This window comes from Papilio xuthus, unplaced genomic scaffold, assembly GCF_000836235.2.
Source record: "Papilio xuthus unplaced genomic scaffold, Pxut_1.1 DF829567.1, whole genome shotgun sequence".
Taxonomy (NCBI): domain Eukaryota; kingdom Metazoa; phylum Arthropoda; class Insecta; order Lepidoptera; family Papilionidae; genus Papilio; species Papilio xuthus.
In genome coordinates this window covers 922,266-938,507 of record NW_013529082.1, presented here as the reverse complement: position 1 = coordinate 938,507, position 16,242 = coordinate 922,266, and the positions used below count along the sequence as shown (strand labels likewise).

Below are 16,242 nucleotides of genomic sequence, written 5' to 3'. Positions count from 1 at the left end.
GACTCGAGCTATTTATTGCCTATAAATCACTGACACAAGAGTGAATCGGACGTATAATAACTTCAAAATTGACTGAAATTTAAAAATCAAATAATGAATGCGTTAGGTCAATAAGGCCACATCGGAAATCATATTTTTCAAGCGACAAACAAAACTAAAACAATTGCAACTGAGTAATTGTTGTGAATTGTGTTTTTATATTTATTTGTGATTACGAACTTTTACATTTTATAGACTGTTTATAATATCTAACTGAATTTCTATTCAACTTTGTATAATAACATAGTTTTTTTTTTGATTGGCTTAGTGATTTGCCCTTCCTAAATCCTTTCTAGCATTGGAGCAAGCTAACATTTTGACTAACTTATTATTTATAGATCACTAGCTGTCGCCCAAAACTCCGTCCGCGCGAAATTAAAAAATAGTAACCTATTTGTTCTTCCAGACTATGTTCATCCATAACAAATTTCATCAAGATCCATTAACCCGTTCTAGAGATACCTCCTAACCACATCTAATAAACATTCACCGAAACTTCCTCAATTATAATATTAGTAAGATAAATTAATCGATCACTCACTAATATAAAACTTATGAAAAAGTAACAAGATAAATGTCCGTATCGCTCCATAGTTGATTGGTATTGCGACCTTTGGATGCGCTTTGGTGCGCACATCTCAGTCCAAAGCAGATTGTCACTGGAAGCCATCCGCCCTTACACAAAAATATTTTTATATCAAACAAGTAAGTTTTTATACTTTTATTTGACTAATTTATTTTCTTTACAACAACATGATTGTAGTAAATCATTGTTTATATAAAAATTGTTATTGTTATAAAATTTAAACAAACATTAATTTTGTTTAAGTGTTGATAAAATCAACTTAAGTATGTTTAATATTTAAGATAGTTTATAAGTTGATTTAAAATATCCTTTTCAAGTTACATTAATCACAAAGGAAGCAAGAATACAAGAAATAGTATAGCGTTACTTCCGTGATAGGAAGACATCTTTTTTCGGCAACTATTATAATAACCGTGTTACTATCGGAACATATTCTCTCTGTTTTTACAGAAAAAGTCGTTGAACATCACTAGGTTGAGTTGTTTGTTACTAGTGTACTATCCTGTAGGTCACTATCTCTAACTGTATGGATAATATATTTTGCAAAAATAGAATGTTCTCGTACGGATATTGAAACGATAAGAAAATCTAGCCGTATAGTTGTTAATAACTGAAGAGTTTTATTTGCTTTCTTGAAGTATAGCAGTTTCTTATTGTCTAGGAATGAAATTAATAGTCTACGGTAGTCCGCGCCATGGAATGGCTAGTGCCATTTAACGTTCGTGGGTTCGGTTCTAACCATTCGACTATTGTAAACAAAAGCTGTAATTGTCATAAGAAATATAGTAAAATTTCAAATATATTTTTTTATTGAATTTCAAATAAAAAAAAATGATAACGTAAAGGAGTTCTGTTTCAAAACTTGTAACCTTGTATGAGGGATAACATGTTACGTAAAGATTAGTATAAATCTTCTTAAATAAGGAAAGGTTGTTATTATTTACATTTATAACCCAGACGGATACGAAACACATATTTTTGTTTACACAGTCGACCTCGATAACTAATTCGTCAATAACATGAAATAAATTTATTGATTAATTGTGTATTTAAAACTTTTTGATAACCTTTACAATATGTCATCCTCCACGGTCGTGGCAGAATCAGTTATTCTGGTGCCAGAGGTGCGAATACCACGACATCTCGCACCATAGACAATACTATAATTATTTTTTAATTTTAAATGTACGAATATCCAGCACGGATAAAGTTAACGAGCAAAATGGCGGGAAACGGTGACGTTTATAGCAAGACATTTAACGGTAAATGTACGGTTGGAATAAATAGAAGAAAAAGAGGTACAATTAATAAAAGGGCGGAGGATTATTTAAAAGCGGTCAGCAAAAGTCTTGGTGAACCAGCGGAGGGTATGTTATTACAGAGAAAATATTAGAATGTTTTTATTTTATTTCCCGAAAATTTACACAAAAAATGCTTTAAAAGTTACACTCTAACATTTAGGATTGAACCACAATTGTTTGACAAACACTTTGGTATTTGAGACTATTTTAATACTGGCCAAAAACAAATGCTAAAACACAGTTTAGAAAAAAATCCTAAAAAAATTCTCATAATCTTTTAATTCTTTATATCTTGTTTATATAGGTATTTTAGTTTGTACTTCTAGCTTTTCTCATTAAAAATGCATATATTTTTTTTCTGTGATGGATTTTTTTTAAATTGGTCACCTCGGTGTTCCAACCGCGCGTTTGCTTCTTATAAAAAAAGTAATAAGTCGTAAATAACAAGTCATAAGTGATGCATAAGACTCATATGATAACTGAGGTAACCTTTACATTCTTTAATCAATAGAGGTCGCGAAAGTGCACGTAATTTTCATCACAATATTAATATTAAAGTACGAGTAACTATATAAGTGATATAAGTTCGAACGACGAACAGACAACGACAGACAACTCCTTAAAAATGACATGTAAATTTACTAAAACTCCCACAAATGTGTAGACGCGCTTCTATAAAACATTGCTACTGTAAACAATCTTATTTATCTTATATTGTTATTATATAATAATGTGAATGATTGGATGGATAGACGGATGGATGTTTGTTAGTAGGCAATCTTACTATCTTACTATTATGATAAATGCGAATGTTTGGATGGATGGATGTTTGTTGGAAGGTATCTTCAGAACGGCTGCATAGATCTTAATAAAATTTGGCAAAGAGATAGAACATAGTCTGGAAAACATATATACATCTAATTAAGTTTTAATTTAATTTCGTGCGGACGGAGTCGTAGGCACAGCTAGTATTTTATAAAATTTCATTTTGCGGGTAGTGATGTGCGTGCAGAAGCCCGGTCGGGCAGGTTTGCCGCAGCTGGAGGTGGTGTCCCGCGTCGCCGCCATCCCTATCGTCGAGTCGGGCATCGGCGTCGCTGAAAGAATATACTTCAGGATCAGGGTAAAGTCTACAACTTGTAATAATACTACTCTAGGATTAAGATGGCTCCTCATCTACCATTAATATACAGTTATTTCTTATTTTCTATAACTCTTTTGCCTTTTAAATTATGACACTTCGCAAGCAAGCACTTACTATTCCAAATTATTATGTCACAAGTCCTAAGTTCATTTTACGACGATAAAACAAATTAGTATTATTTTTACTGTCAGGATTCGAATCCACTGATCCGCTGGTACCTATCCGTGGGGGAACGTTCTCTGTCCACCGGCGTGCAAATGGCGCTGCCTGCTGTGCAGCTGCTGGAGACGCCCATTCAACAGCTGGATAAGTTCCTCTGCAAATCGCTAGATGTCGTGGAGAAGAGAGTACCTTCTATTTATTTACCTCCTCAAATGGTAAGTTACAGTCGAGAAATGCTAAAAAAATCTATATTCAATGCCTACAATTATAATCCTTTGACTTTATCGCGACTAACTGAATCCTAGAATTAACATGATTTTTCACAATAACAACAAAAGTATGTAAGAACAATACGAAGTAAATGGAGATACCTTATCTGTCCAATATTCTTTGCTTATGAGCCAATATTATGCAACAGCTTTATCTCCTCGTTCACTCACGTAGGGTTGGTGCACCAGTTCTCGTCCCCCAGACCAATCTATATTTTGTCATTTCAGTCGTCCCTCCCTTCCTAATCATGTCATCATTGTCATTTTGGAGCTGTATTGTTCTAAATAAATACCTTCCTACTTAGATGTACTCAGAGACGCGTGAGTACGTGCTCCGTCGCGCGGACTCAGTAAAGCAACTGGGTACTGCGGTGCTGGACTCGCGGATGACGGCCGTCACCGCCACCGCGCTGGAACGGGCGCTCACCACCGCTGACAAGTACGTCGACAAGTACCTACCGCCGGATTACCAAGATGCAGCTGATGGTAAGAAATTTCATGACATTATTAGTTTTAGAGCTGCTGTTACCTTCGCCCCCGATAACTCCCCTTCATGGCTATTAGGGGAGTGAAGTGGGGACAGTTAAATGGCGGTTATTTTGAATTCCAACTTTATGGCGGTAACCCGACTGATTGTCAAATCACCTCGTACCTCTTAATGTCCTATCGATATCTTTTGTTGGACGAAGCGCTTCGTGTGAAATTCCGAGTTACCATTAAGTTTGTATAGCATTATATTTAGATTTATAATATGTGTAACTATCGAAATCAATCCTAATTAGACTGTAATAAAATATGAATTTGATGTGTTAATGTGCTGTACCGATAACCTAAGGTTATGCCCTTATTTGTGACCTGCGTGTCTGCGAATTGTCTAATTGCTTCTAAATTCGGTGTAGCAATCAAGTGTGTCAACTAAAGTACTAATTAGTAGGTACTTACAAATTATAGCATTTTTTTTTAAGTATTTCATTCGTCACCGAATAAAAAGAAATCCAGATTTTTTTTTTGTTGTAATAGGTTCCCATTGCGAAAAAAACAATTGACGCGCGCTGATTTAAAAAGCAAATCAAATTTTCGATCTGTTCAAGTTTTCACATCGTGTCTAAATTAATTACTCTAGCCTAGAACATTATGTCGGATGTTGCCACGACATTTAACACCCTTATCGTATCACGTCTGGGGGTGACAAATAGCATGAGGTCGGACTTTGTGCCGCGGACGGACGCTGATAGCCGCTGCCTGCCGCCCGCCGCCCGCCGCCGTGCGAACTGTCTCGCGTTAGATATGACACCTATCGCCAGCCGGGTTACTAGGTGTCAAATGACTCATTTTATATTTTATCCCACATTTGATATGCTTGAATTGTTTGTAATATTGTCTGTTTTGTCTTTAACTATTTTTGGATATGATGTTCATATCGGGAAGTCGATATTAGTTTTTCAATTACGTAATGCTAGCCAGATTAAACGGTCAAAGACCAAAACAACAATTTTAATGATATTAGGCAAGAGCAATTTCGACAAATTCTTCTTCATAAAAATAAAAAACATGCTTTTATATATAACTTTATGGTGATGCCACATGTGACATTTTGATCTTGTGACAAAGAATGAGTGTATGTTTCTGTAAACACGATCATAGTGGTGATCATAGTGACGAGCGCGGAGGGGGAGGGTGGTGAGGTGGGGGGATCGTGCGAGGAGTCGGGGCGCGCGTGCGCAGCGCAGGCGGTGCAGCGCGGGGCGCGGCTGCGGCGCAAGCTGCAGCGCCGGCTCACGCGGCAGGCGCTCGCAGAGGCTAAGGCCATCAAGGAGCAGATACATGTGCTCGTCTATGTCGCAGAACTGGTAAGTGAAGCTTAACTCATCATCGACACAAAATATACTAGAAATTTAAGTATGTGTGTGTTTTTTCGCAATTGTAATAATCCAAGTTTTACTTAACTATGATTTAAGGATGTGTTGTGTTTAGCGGATGTAATTCTTCCTTACATTTCCACCATCAGATAGCGACAGACCCAGCTCTAGCATGGAAAAAAGCGAAGCAGCTGTACGCGTCACTGAGCTGCCCGGAGCCGGAGAACCAGGCGCGGCCGGCGACCCTCGAGGAGCTGGTCGTGCTGCTGGCGCGTGAGACTGCCAGAAAAGTGGTGCATCTCGTCAACTACACACACACAGATTTGCCCAAGTTAGTGTCAACCACTTCGACTATGTCTTTAATATAAAAACTTAAAGTAAATATTTTATGTTTTTATAGTTTATCTATCTGATTGAACTTAATATAAGTAAATTTGTTCTAGCAACATGCGTCAAGGAATGTCGTTAGTATCAAAACATCTCTCGTCTGCTGCTAACGCGCTCTTGAAGGTAATATAATTTATAACTGGTATTAAATTTGCATTTCCCTGATCTAATCTATTCACGTAAAATAGCTTCTAGCAACTTCCATTAGTACTATTATTGTTTACATTAACATCAGGCATTACCGGTCGACTCCGCGATATCTGAGGTTCGCAACTGGCGCAGTAAAGTGCAAGCCTTGCTTCAACAATTACAGGAGACTTCCAAAACTTATTTGGTAAGTATTTTAGTGGTAAAAACATGAATAAATAAATAACTATAAGAACTAAGAATAAATAGAATGTACATACAGAAAGCGTTGGATTTGATCATCATCATCGTCCTAACCGAAGGCCTCAAATCCTAAGTTAGGGTTGACTACGTCATAGTCAACCACGCTAGCCCAGTGTGGATTGACTTCAAACATCTTTGAATTTCTTCACAGACATGTGCAGGTTGCATCACAATGTTTTCCTTCACTGTGAGAATGCCGGACAAAAGTACATATAAAATTCGAAAATCGAAAAACAAATTGGTACACGGCGGGAATCGAACCAGGACATGCAGATTACAAGTCAAGCACTTAACCCCTGTTTCACCGACGCTTTTACAGACTGGAAATATTAGTGTAAGTTTGTTCAAAACGTATTTAAAAGTAAATCATTGATTTATTTCAAGGAGCACCTCGCCATATTTTTAGCGGGCAACGAAGAGCGGGAAAAAATAACGCCGCGTTCAACTTACGCGCACAGAGACGATTTGGCGGCATTCAACGGTGTCAATTGAAAATTAATGTTTTATATTGCTAGCATATTTTTATTAATATATATAGGTATCACAATAACGTTTTTATTTATCTTTGTGTTTAACCATGAAAGGGTTTGGACTTATTAATTTTTTTTTAAAGTCACGTAAAATGTAACAATTTTATTCCACGTGAATTGTACACTGAACAGATTAATATTAAATGATATGTTTTTAATTAAAAATGTTATTTTACATGAAAATCAATTAATAAATCCATGATATATGAATTGTTGCTTTATTTCGATGACCGTTATTCAATAAAATGATGGAAAAAAATGGTAGCGTCGTAACAACACTGGGCTGGATCGCGGAGAAGTACCTACATCGAATTTAAAAACATAAGAAGGGCGTTAACCATTTAGTGACTAAAAATAGAAATATAGCTTGCTTTAAATGTATGCTTAATAAAAATAAATAATTGTGGATGCCAATACTAGGTATCAAAGCTCAACGGCGCGAGTATCACCAGCCGCGAGTCAAACGCGCCTAGTCCTATCGGTTGTCGTGCTTACGTCGTGGCAGGAGGCTACCGGGTGGGTAAATAAAAAAAAACCTTTAGGGCCTGGCCTTTCTGGCCCCTTATATTGAACGCCTATTTTTGCTATAGAGTTTTTGCTTAAAACCTCTATACATATTTAACTTATTTATCGATAACTGGCAATTAGTTTTTGGTAAACACGAATTGACAGTTAAATAATAATAGTTTGATATGAAATAGTAATAGGATACCTATTACTTTAGATAAGTAAAATTTAAGTTATGTTGTAAGGAAACTAGAGAAATCTTTGTAACCGGCAGTTCTTTCGTTGGCTATTGTTAAATTCATGATATAAGCAATGTCATTGGTTGATAAGAAAATCCACAGTGTTTTCTCCGTATGTATTGATCTTTTGTACCAAATTATCAGTTTTAGTATTTTTAATTAAAGTCATTAAACTTATAAATAATATAATCTACATTACGATATTTGATATCTTTGCATCTAATTTATAATTTAAATTTTAGATGGACATCAAACATTTAGAAGAAAAAGGACTCACAGCAGAAGATGTAGATAAAAAATGGAGACACCATTTAGTTATTTGGTTAATGATGATCGCTATAATTTTATGGATATGCACATATATAACAGTTTTATCGTTACTAACATTTGTTGACTTTGGAATTTCTACAAGAACAATTCTAAAAGAGGCTTTATTTTGTTCAAATGGCACTAATAGAACCTGATCTGACAAATTCTTTACTATGTGTGAGTTTTAATATTTGTGGTTGTTTTTCTTGTTGTACAGTACACATAATTACTCTTCTTATATTGTGTTTTAATTGTTACATCCCTGTCATAAAATAAAAAAATCTGGGATGACAGAGAACTTATTTATGCAGAGCCACTTATCCATCAATAAAAAATAAGTTCTGATGTCAAGCCAACGCTAACCATAAGCAATAGGCATCACAAGCTACAGAGATGCAGAGTCGTTGCATATCTTAAATGTGCAGAGAACATTTCCCTTTCATTTTCATTTCAATTCATTTTCCCTTCCCATCCTTTGGATGAGAATGGTCAGAAGTAGGAAAGATTAGATGTCGACGTCTGCAGCACCTTAATCATCAGACAAAATGAAGCATAAATCTCTTCACGCCCGTCTTCTGTGAAGCCGTAGTATTTCACCGGCGTACTTATTCTGGACTTAAATAAAACACTTTATAATCAATTCACAAGCTGAAAAATAACTTTTACAATTGTTTATACTTTTTAATTTATTTTAGACTTTTTGTTTTTTTTTGTACCTTAAAGATTTGACCCAACCTTTTTGAGAATTGGCTAAAAGGTCTCATTATCATGGCCTTAAATCTTATAAAATAACATTAGACGTATTTTATATACTCTTTGTTAGCCTGCTCTTTCGAGTGAATAATAAAAACAACAACTCTTTGTTAGACAGATGACACCGAGCTGACACTTGAGAGAGTATTATGTCAATGTCAAGTGTCACTTCTAAATTCCAATAAAAAATAAACAATTCTAGTCTGTTCTTCCAATTTGTTGTGTATGACTGTATACACTGAAAATAGAAATATTGATAATTCAGTTGTAGATATAAAACAGATCTTAAAATGAGTGATTGGCAATTAGAATGTACGGAATTAAAGCAAAGAGGTGCATATCTTTTGCAATCTGGCCAGTGGTCGGATTGTACCTTCTTGGTGGGCACGGAGCCCCACCAAGTGGTGATCTCTGGTCACAAATTGATCTTGGCGATGTCGTCCCCCGTATTCGAGGCCATGTTTTACGGTGGGATGGCGGAGAGGAATGAACCTATACCTATTTTGGATGTGCAAATTGAAGCATTTAAAGCATTACTGGAGTAAGTATTTAGGAAGTTTTGTTCTCAGTACTGTCATCTTTAAATACTTTATATAATTTCAATAATATCTGTAGAATATATATCTTCAATGCAACATTTTATTTTCTAGATACATCTACACTGGTAATATAAACATAAGTTCATTTGACAAAGCATGTGAGTTGTGCTATGGAGCTAAGAAGTACATGCTGCCGCATCTTGTTAAGGAGTGTACCAGATATCTCTGGTCAGATCTGTATCCAAGAAATGCTTGCAGAGCGTATGAGTTTGCAAGGCTCTTTGAAGAAAATGTCCTTATGGATAAATGTATACAGGTAAAAAAGATTAACAAAATTATGAATATACATAATTTTAAATTACAATTACTAACTATATAGATGGCCAGTTAGAATCTAAGTGTATATTTGTACATTTTATAACAAATGATTTTAAATTGTTATACATATTTAATAATGATTTTTTTATTCATATCAGATAATTAGCACAAACACTAAAGAGGTTCTAAATGACAACAGTTTTGAGGAAGTGGAATTAAACACAGTTATAACAGTATTCTCCCTGGATCATCTGAATGTTGACAGCGAACTTGATCTATTCGAAGCAGCTGTAAGATATGCTAAAGCATTAGACAAAAGGACAACGGAGAGAAGTGTCAGTCCTCCCGCAGAAGTCGTAGAACCCCAAAAGAGTCCGGCACCATCTACTTCTAACGATCAAGTATGTATAATACTAGATAAATATGTACCAACATACGTAAGGAAAATAGATCGATCAATCAATCAGGAAACACTTGACATTTCTCTTATTCCCTTTTAAATAGTGTAGGTTACTGCTCTGATCACTTATGGGAACTTTGCACAGACATAATGATACAGCTCAAACAAGTATTTATATATTTAAATAGTTTGAATAATATATAAAACAAAACACATAGTATAGTAATTATACTTATTTTCTCATTTTTAAGTAATATATTTTTTCATTCTCAGTCAGAGCCAAGTACCGCTGTAGTAACAATTGAGCCAAAAGTAGTAAACATAGAAAGTAGTGCAGAGAACAGTCCGGAAGCTGTAACAGAGGCTTGTCGGACAGACAGTGACCAGCCTGAGATTGTGTCAGATCCTGTACCTCCACCTGAAGAGCCTAAGAAGACGAGAGGTTTGTTTTATAAATTTGTAGAAAGTATATTGTAAAATATTATCTGCTATTTGTCTTTCTTGTCTTGAAGTTGTGCATCGGGACCAAACTATGACTTGCTTATGTAAGTTTAACTGTAGGATGAATAAAAATCAATTACAGATGGCAAAGAAAAACCGACAATCCGCAGCGCAATAGAGAAGATAAGATTCCTGACGCTTACACCTCAGCAGTTTGCTGAAGGTCCAGCTCGCTCCTCATTACTAACAGAATCTGAAGCGTTTGCGGTGCTCATGAACATCCTCTCCAGTAACTCGGATGTGCCCATGCCCAGAGGATTCTCCACTTGCAGAGTGCCCAGAAAACAGCTGATTGGTGGAGGACCTTCTTGTAATGTGAGTGTGACTTTAGTTGTATGATTGTTCATTTAGATTAATGATTCCTTTTTTGTCTAAAATGTCAATCTGTTACAATAATTTATGTAAACAACTAGATTATATTATTATTTAGTCTTAAAAAACAAATGGCTGACTTGCTATTTCCAAAAAAATCAGATAAAACATTTTTTTTAAAATTTTCAATTCACTATACTTCATAACTGAAAAAGTGGTATATCAAAATGGCCGCCATGTATGGAGTTTTTCTTTGTTTATTTGGGCGTTAGATTGTTATATTGTTTGTCATCAGATGCCAACATTCACGGTGGACACGCCAAGCCCCGTGTCCGTGGAACAGGCCTGGAACATCCCCATGCCCTGCTACATGTACCAGCGTCCGCCACGACATGACGGTATTGTATTATCTATACTAGCTGGCGCCCGTGACTCCGTCCGCGCGGAATTAAAATAAACTTAATTTGTAGGTGTTATTCATCTATGCCAAATTTCAAAGAAAACTATTAAGCCGTACTGGAGATTCCTTCTAACATCAATCCATCCATCCATACATCTAAACATTCGCATTTATAATATTAAGATGTCTATTTGCCATAATTGTATTCATTTATTTAATGTATAGCAATGCGTCTTTCATCAATGGTGAACAACCAGTCTCTCTCGGGGCTGGGTGTGCCGGAGCCTGCGCTGGACCTCAACAAGATCTACTGCCAGCGCCCGCTGATACATCACACTGACTGCATGAACACCAGCATCCTGGATTGTTCGGCTACATTCATGGTTGATAAGAACATCTGTCTACTGGGCGTTCAGGTAGAATGTCTTAATGCCTAACTTAAATCAATCCATTATTTTTATCAATTATTTTATTACAAAAAAATCAATGAAAAAAAATCTAAATGGCCAGAATGACAGAAAAATTTTGACAGGTGACAGCTCACTTGGCGCTAGCGCCATCTATTTTTCGTCAAGTTGAGAGCAGCACCGTCTAGTTTCATTTTATAAAAGTAGTTAACTGTACATTAGGTGCCAACGCAAGCCCCTAGTGAAGAGGCGGGCGGTACTAACTCTGGTGTGGTGGGTGGTGGTGCGGGTGGCGCGGGAAGTGCGGGCGGCTACTGCGAGCTGCTGTACGCTCACCTGCTGGATGCGGACGGTGCTCGTCTGACTTACACGCACTATACAGGCCGCGTACCATACCGACATCTGCTAGACATTATGTTCAACAGACCTGTATATATACAGAGGAATAAGGTCAGTTCACTATAAATGTGGAAACTTACAGATTGTTGCAGTTAACATATTACTCGACTCAGATTTTCACCATATTACTATACAAAGCACACAAAAAAATAAAAAAATGTATTTTTCCAGCTGTAGTTTCAGCCTTCCCACCTCTTTTTTAACTCCAGCACAGTCGATACTTAATACATATTTTTTTTAAATCGCTAGAACGACGTGTGTCAAACGATTTGACAGATGACAGATGTCAGTGGCATCCTGGCGCTTCCAATTTTTGTTTCATAATTTAATGTTTTTTATATCCGACAGGTATACAAGGTTGGTATAGTGTTCAACAAAGTTGGATGGTACCCGATGGGTCGGTGTGCTCAGCAAGTGGCCACTGACTCCGTCTTCTTCAACTTTGGTGTGGGTCAGAGCAGTGACTCTGTCCGGGATGGGTTGATACGATCCATTATATTCACCTATTAACACGTAGTTGACACGGATGAAGAGGTATTGTGGATATACTGAACTGTTAACACATTTATTGCTAGCAAGTTTGTTTTCATACTAAATAATAGTGGCATAGAATGTGTTAAGCGTAAACTATGATATAAGAGTAATTTAGTGAACCGTGTGACAAAATCGTAAACTAAAAATCCGTAGGAAAATTACTGTAACAATCATAAAAACGTGTTGTTTCTTTATTTTTCTCAGATAAAGCTTAAGATGAACTTTTTATGTGAATGTTTCAGTATTATAAACTGATTGGTACACAATTGTAAATATACCAAAAACACTTATTATGAAATAAGGCACTGAATATCTTGTTATTTATTTTAAAAAATGTCAAAAAGAGGTTTTAAGATTAATGCACATTAGGTGTGGGTTTTTTATGTGTTAATATCGTAATAAGAATCATATTTAATTGACTATTTTTTCACTTTATCTTAAAATTGTTTGATAAATAAGTGAAATAGAAATGTATTCAACTTAAGCATAATAAGTCGAAATGAATTTAAATTTGCAATCTGCAAAAAATATGGTTTTATTGTTTTCAATGTTTTAATAAATGTTTGATCAAAAGCTATTGGTTTTGTTTGAATTTAAATTATCATTTGAACTCTGCTGTGAAGCTATACAGACTGCACTAAGTTGGCTGCCATCCAATCATTCTGCTAATATGGTCTATGGATTATTTTCTATCTATGAAATCCATTTACTCTATAATGATTTTTAACCTATACCTCTACTCTATAATCTTTGAGTGTTTGCAAAATGTCAATTGTTTCTGAAATTCTGTAATTCATAGAGAACTAAATATACTGCTGTAATTTTATTTACCGACAATGGTTTGTACATAACAGAATTGGTGTTATTCGTGAGATAGTTAAGGCAGAAGAAAGATTAAATAGCTAAAAGTTAAGTGTAAAAGATAAAACGTAAGGCGTCATGCCTTCGATAGACGTAATGGTGCCGCCAGGGCAACCGCCAGAAGTAACGCCAGAGGAGCCCCAGCCGCCTCCGCCGCCTGTAATTGGTATTATTTACCCGCCCCCTGAAGTAAGAAGTATCCTTTTTCAAGTATAATGCGTTATTACAGCGTAAGACTAACATAACCTATACGATGTTATGATAACAAAGCTTGTGTTTGTAAAATCTATGTGAAGTATTGTTTTAGTATTTTAAAGTCTCATACATATTTGTTGTAATGTAAAACGTTTATATTCATGTTTTGTTAACTAGTTAGATGCTTATCGGGCTTAAAATTAATACAGTATGTTGAACTTTTTAACTTTCTTTCAGTGTATGTGAACAGTTAACTGGTTATATAAAACCCGTGAATCATAAACGTAAGGCAAGTTCTTATAGTTTTATTTATATGTAAAATGATAAGTTTTTTGCATAAATGTACATCTCTTGTTCAAGAATTTCTTTAACATAACACTTAGACATCGTCGACAAGACTGCCAGTTTTGTGGCACGTAACGGACCGGAGTTTGAAGCTCGCATCCGACAGAATGAACTGGGCAACCCAAAGTTTAACTTCTTGAACTCGGGTGATCCATACCATGCATACTATCAACATAAAGTAAAGGAGATTAGAGAGGGGAAAGGTTTGTAATTACGTTTTTTATTTTGATTTTTAACTTAACAAGCACATCATAAACAGGATTTTTCGATTAATATTATAAAATCATAAATTTTATTTAAAAAAAAAATATTTTTCTTAAACTGCATGAACAACATACAATAAAGAATGTTTTCTTATTTAACATCTGGAGAACCAAAAGCTTATATTATTTTGTTCAGTGGTGACAGAACCTCTTCTTTGTAACACCTTTGTATTTAATTTTTCGTCTCTAGGACCCGACCCATCTGCACCTGCCTCTGGCCCGCCCATACAACGGCCCGGGCTCGCCCCGGCTACTGCTGCTCGTCAGCAGGAGCTGCTCAAGGCTGCGGCCCCTGCAGAGCTTCCACCACCACGCGATCCCCCTCCGGACTTTGAGTTCATAGCTGACCCACCATCAATATCTGCTCTAGAACTCGATATTGTTAAACTTACTGCCCAATTTGTTGCTCGTAACGGCAGACAGTTCCTAACGGACCTCATGAAGAAAGAGGAGAGAAATCACCAGTTTGACTTCTTACGACCTCAGCATTCTCTCTTCCAATATTTTACGCGACTTCTAGAACAATACACAAAAGTATTATTACCACCAAAAGAACTGGTTTCGAAACTAACTGCAGAAGTGAGGAGCGGGGTGCTGGAGCAAGCGCGCAGTCGAGCTGCCTGGCACTCGCACCAGGCACGCCGCAAGGCCGCAGACGAGGCCCGCATTGAGAAAGAGAGACTAGCATATGCATCCATCGACTGGCATGACTTCGTCGTAGTTGAAACCGTTGACTACCCGGCCGGTGAGCCGGGCGACTTCCCGCCGCCTACTACTCCTCTAGAAGTAGGAGCTAGAGTGTTGGCAGAAGAGAGAGGAGAGGACATATCTCAGGGCATAGAGGAGGATGATACCGAGATGCAGTTGGAATCCGAGTCTGACTCCGACACGGACGAGGAGCTGGCCGAGATGGAGGACAGAACGCAGCAGCAGCAGAGGCCCGACGACAACCGCGTCCAGGACATGGAGGAGGACAGTTCCTCTTCAGGCGACGACACTCCGCCGGAGCCGAAGCAGCCGGACGAAGCGCCGCTGCCGCCGCGGCCCGACCGCGTCGTCGTCAAAAAGTACGACCCGAAGCGCGCCCGACCGCAGCCCACGCCTGCCAGCGAAGAGTGGCTCGTGTCGCCCATCACCGGGGAGAAGATCCCTGCCAATAAGGTGGCCGACCACGTGCGCATCGGTCTGCTCGACCCGCGCTGGCTGGAGCAACGTGACCGCGCCGCCGCCGAGCGCACCGACCGCGACGAGGCGCTCGCACCCGGCGCCGCCATCGAGGCATCGCTCAAACAGGTTACTGCTCGCTACATGTCACATATTAAACTAAATATTATTTCTGTCTGTTTTAACACATTTTAACTTTGTTTAACAGTTGGCAGAGCGTCGTACTGATATCTTCGGTGTGGGAGACGAGGAGACGGCTATCGGTAAGAAGATAGGCGAGGAGGAGAAGCGACGGGACGAGCGCGTCACGTGGGACGGGCACACGAGCAGCGTGGAGGCGGCGACGCGGGCAGCGCGCGCACACATCACGCTTGAGGACCAGATACAGCAGATACACAAGGTCAGCACATGCACAGTATCTGAACATTCTATGCAATCATTCGTAATATTTTTTTTTTTCAAAAATCTTTATTTTTACTGTTTTAAAATCAAAACAATATTTCAAGACATCTTTGTATTCTTTTCAGGTGAAAGGGTTACTTCCTGATGAGGAGAAAGAAAAGATCGGACCGAAACCAGTGACGGCGCCGAGCATGTCGCGCGCCCAGCCCCGGCCTCCGCCGCCGCCGGCTCCACCCCGCGCTGCAGCCCCCGCTCCCGCACCCGCTCCAGCGCCTGTGCTGCTGCAGCCCATACCGCCACTCATGGTCATTCCACCACTGGCTCCACGACCGCCGCTCATCCCCACGCCTGTGGGTGCGCCGTATGGGTACGCGGCGGTGGCGCCCCCCGTGCCCGAGGAGCCGGAGGAGCCGACCGCCAAGCGGCCGCGTACTGAAGACGCGCTGGAGCCCGAGAGCTCTTGGTTAGCGAGACATCCCGGACCAGCACCGATACAGGTTTAAAAGATAGCACTGTTGTTCACATATGATATTCTTCCATGTAAATATAAATGTAGTTAATAACGTGTTTTTATTTCTTGTGTAGGTGTCTCTGCCATCGCTGCCGGAGCGCACCGAGTGGCGTCTGGACGGGCGTGTGCTGCCGCTGTCTGTGGCGTTGTCAGCCACTGCGGCCGACCTCAAGGCGTTACTGCAGCGCGCCACCAACATGCCCACCGCCAAACAGA

General features: G+C 38.4%; 3 protein-coding genes and 1 long non-coding RNA gene across 7 annotated transcripts in view; all 4 read left to right on the top strand.

Moving 5' to 3' along the window:
• The first annotated feature begins 681 nt into the window (after positions 1–681).
• Positions 682–6,803, top strand: Lsd-1 (lipid storage droplet-1). Of its 4 annotated transcripts, none has more exons than XM_013311954.1 (9): positions 682–748; positions 2,925–3,049; positions 3,262–3,447; positions 3,807–3,987; positions 5,146–5,351; positions 5,510–5,691; positions 5,804–5,870; positions 5,983–6,081; positions 6,522–6,800. In XM_013311954.1, coding segments are annotated over exons 1-9 (1,155 nt in total). In that variant the 5' UTR covers positions 682–747; the 3' UTR covers positions 6,630–6,800. The 4 variants fall into 4 exon arrangements, with proteins under 4 accessions (XP_013167408.1, XP_013167392.1, XP_013167400.1 ...); XM_013311938.1 differs by lacking the exon at positions 682–748 and adding an exon at positions 1,717–1,992 and having other exon boundaries at positions 6,525–6,803; XM_013311946.1 differs by lacking the exon at positions 682–748 and adding an exon at positions 1,717–1,992 and having other exon boundaries at positions 5,158–5,351; positions 6,522–6,801.
• Positions 6,804–7,333: 530 nt separating this feature from the next.
• Positions 7,334–7,960, top strand: LOC106117593 (uncharacterized). Its single transcript, XR_001227883.1, has 2 exons — positions 7,334–7,525; positions 7,656–7,960. It is a non-coding gene; the product is annotated as an uncharacterized LOC106117593 (long non-coding RNA).
• A 668-nt stretch (positions 7,961–8,628) lies between these two features.
• On the top strand, positions 8,629–12,617 carry LOC106117555 (uncharacterized). Its single transcript, XM_013311919.1, has 9 exons — positions 8,629–9,016; positions 9,126–9,330; positions 9,491–9,733; positions 10,006–10,174; positions 10,316–10,548; positions 10,841–10,943; positions 11,171–11,361; positions 11,575–11,802; positions 12,100–12,617. Exons 1-9 carry the CDS (start codon positions 8,766–8,768, stop codon positions 12,259–12,261), a joined length of 1,785 nt encoding a protein of 594 aa, XP_013167373.1. The 5' UTR covers positions 8,629–8,765; the 3' UTR covers positions 12,262–12,617.
• A 408-nt stretch (positions 12,618–13,025) lies between these two features.
• The window catches only part of Sf3a1 (splicing factor 3A subunit 1), a 5,085-nt gene continuing 1,868 nt past the window's right edge, over positions 13,026–16,242 (top strand). The window contains exons 1-6 of the mRNA XM_013312281.1: positions 13,026–13,342; positions 13,725–13,889; positions 14,140–15,242; positions 15,322–15,513; positions 15,641–16,012; positions 16,101–16,242. The exon at positions 16,101–16,242 is cut by the window's right edge and continues 6 nt beyond it. Coding sequence (XP_013167735.1) covers positions 13,225–13,342; positions 13,725–13,889; positions 14,140–15,242; positions 15,322–15,513; positions 15,641–16,012; positions 16,101–16,242 — 2,092 coding nt within the window. The 5' untranslated portion in view covers positions 13,026–13,224. The remainder of the gene's footprint in view (positions 13,343–13,724; positions 13,890–14,139; positions 15,243–15,321; positions 15,514–15,640; positions 16,013–16,100) is intronic.

Excerpts from the sequence above, each read along its gene's own strand:
- LOC106117555 (XM_013311919.1), top strand. The coding sequence starts at position 8,766 with ATGAGTGATTGGCAATTAGAATGTACGGAATTAAAGCAAAGAGGTGCA. Across the intron at positions 10,175-10,315 it reads AGAGCCTAAGAAGACGAGAG|ATGGCAAAGAAAAACCGACA; the intron begins GTTTGTTTTATA and ends AATCAATTACAG. Across the intron at positions 10,944-11,170 it reads GCGTCCGCCACGACATGACG|CAATGCGTCTTTCATCAATG; the intron begins GTATTGTATTAT and ends TTTAATGTATAG.
- Lsd-1 (XM_013311930.1), top strand. The coding sequence starts at position 1,809 with ATGTACGAATATCCAGCACGGATAAAGTTAACGAGCAAAATGGCGGGA. Across the intron at positions 5,352-5,509 it reads TCGTCTATGTCGCAGAACTG|ATAGCGACAGACCCAGCTCT; the intron begins GTAAGTGAAGCT and ends TTCCACCATCAG. Across the intron at positions 5,692-5,803 it reads ACACACACAGATTTGCCCAA|CAACATGCGTCAAGGAATGT; the intron begins GTTAGTGTCAAC and ends AATTTGTTCTAG.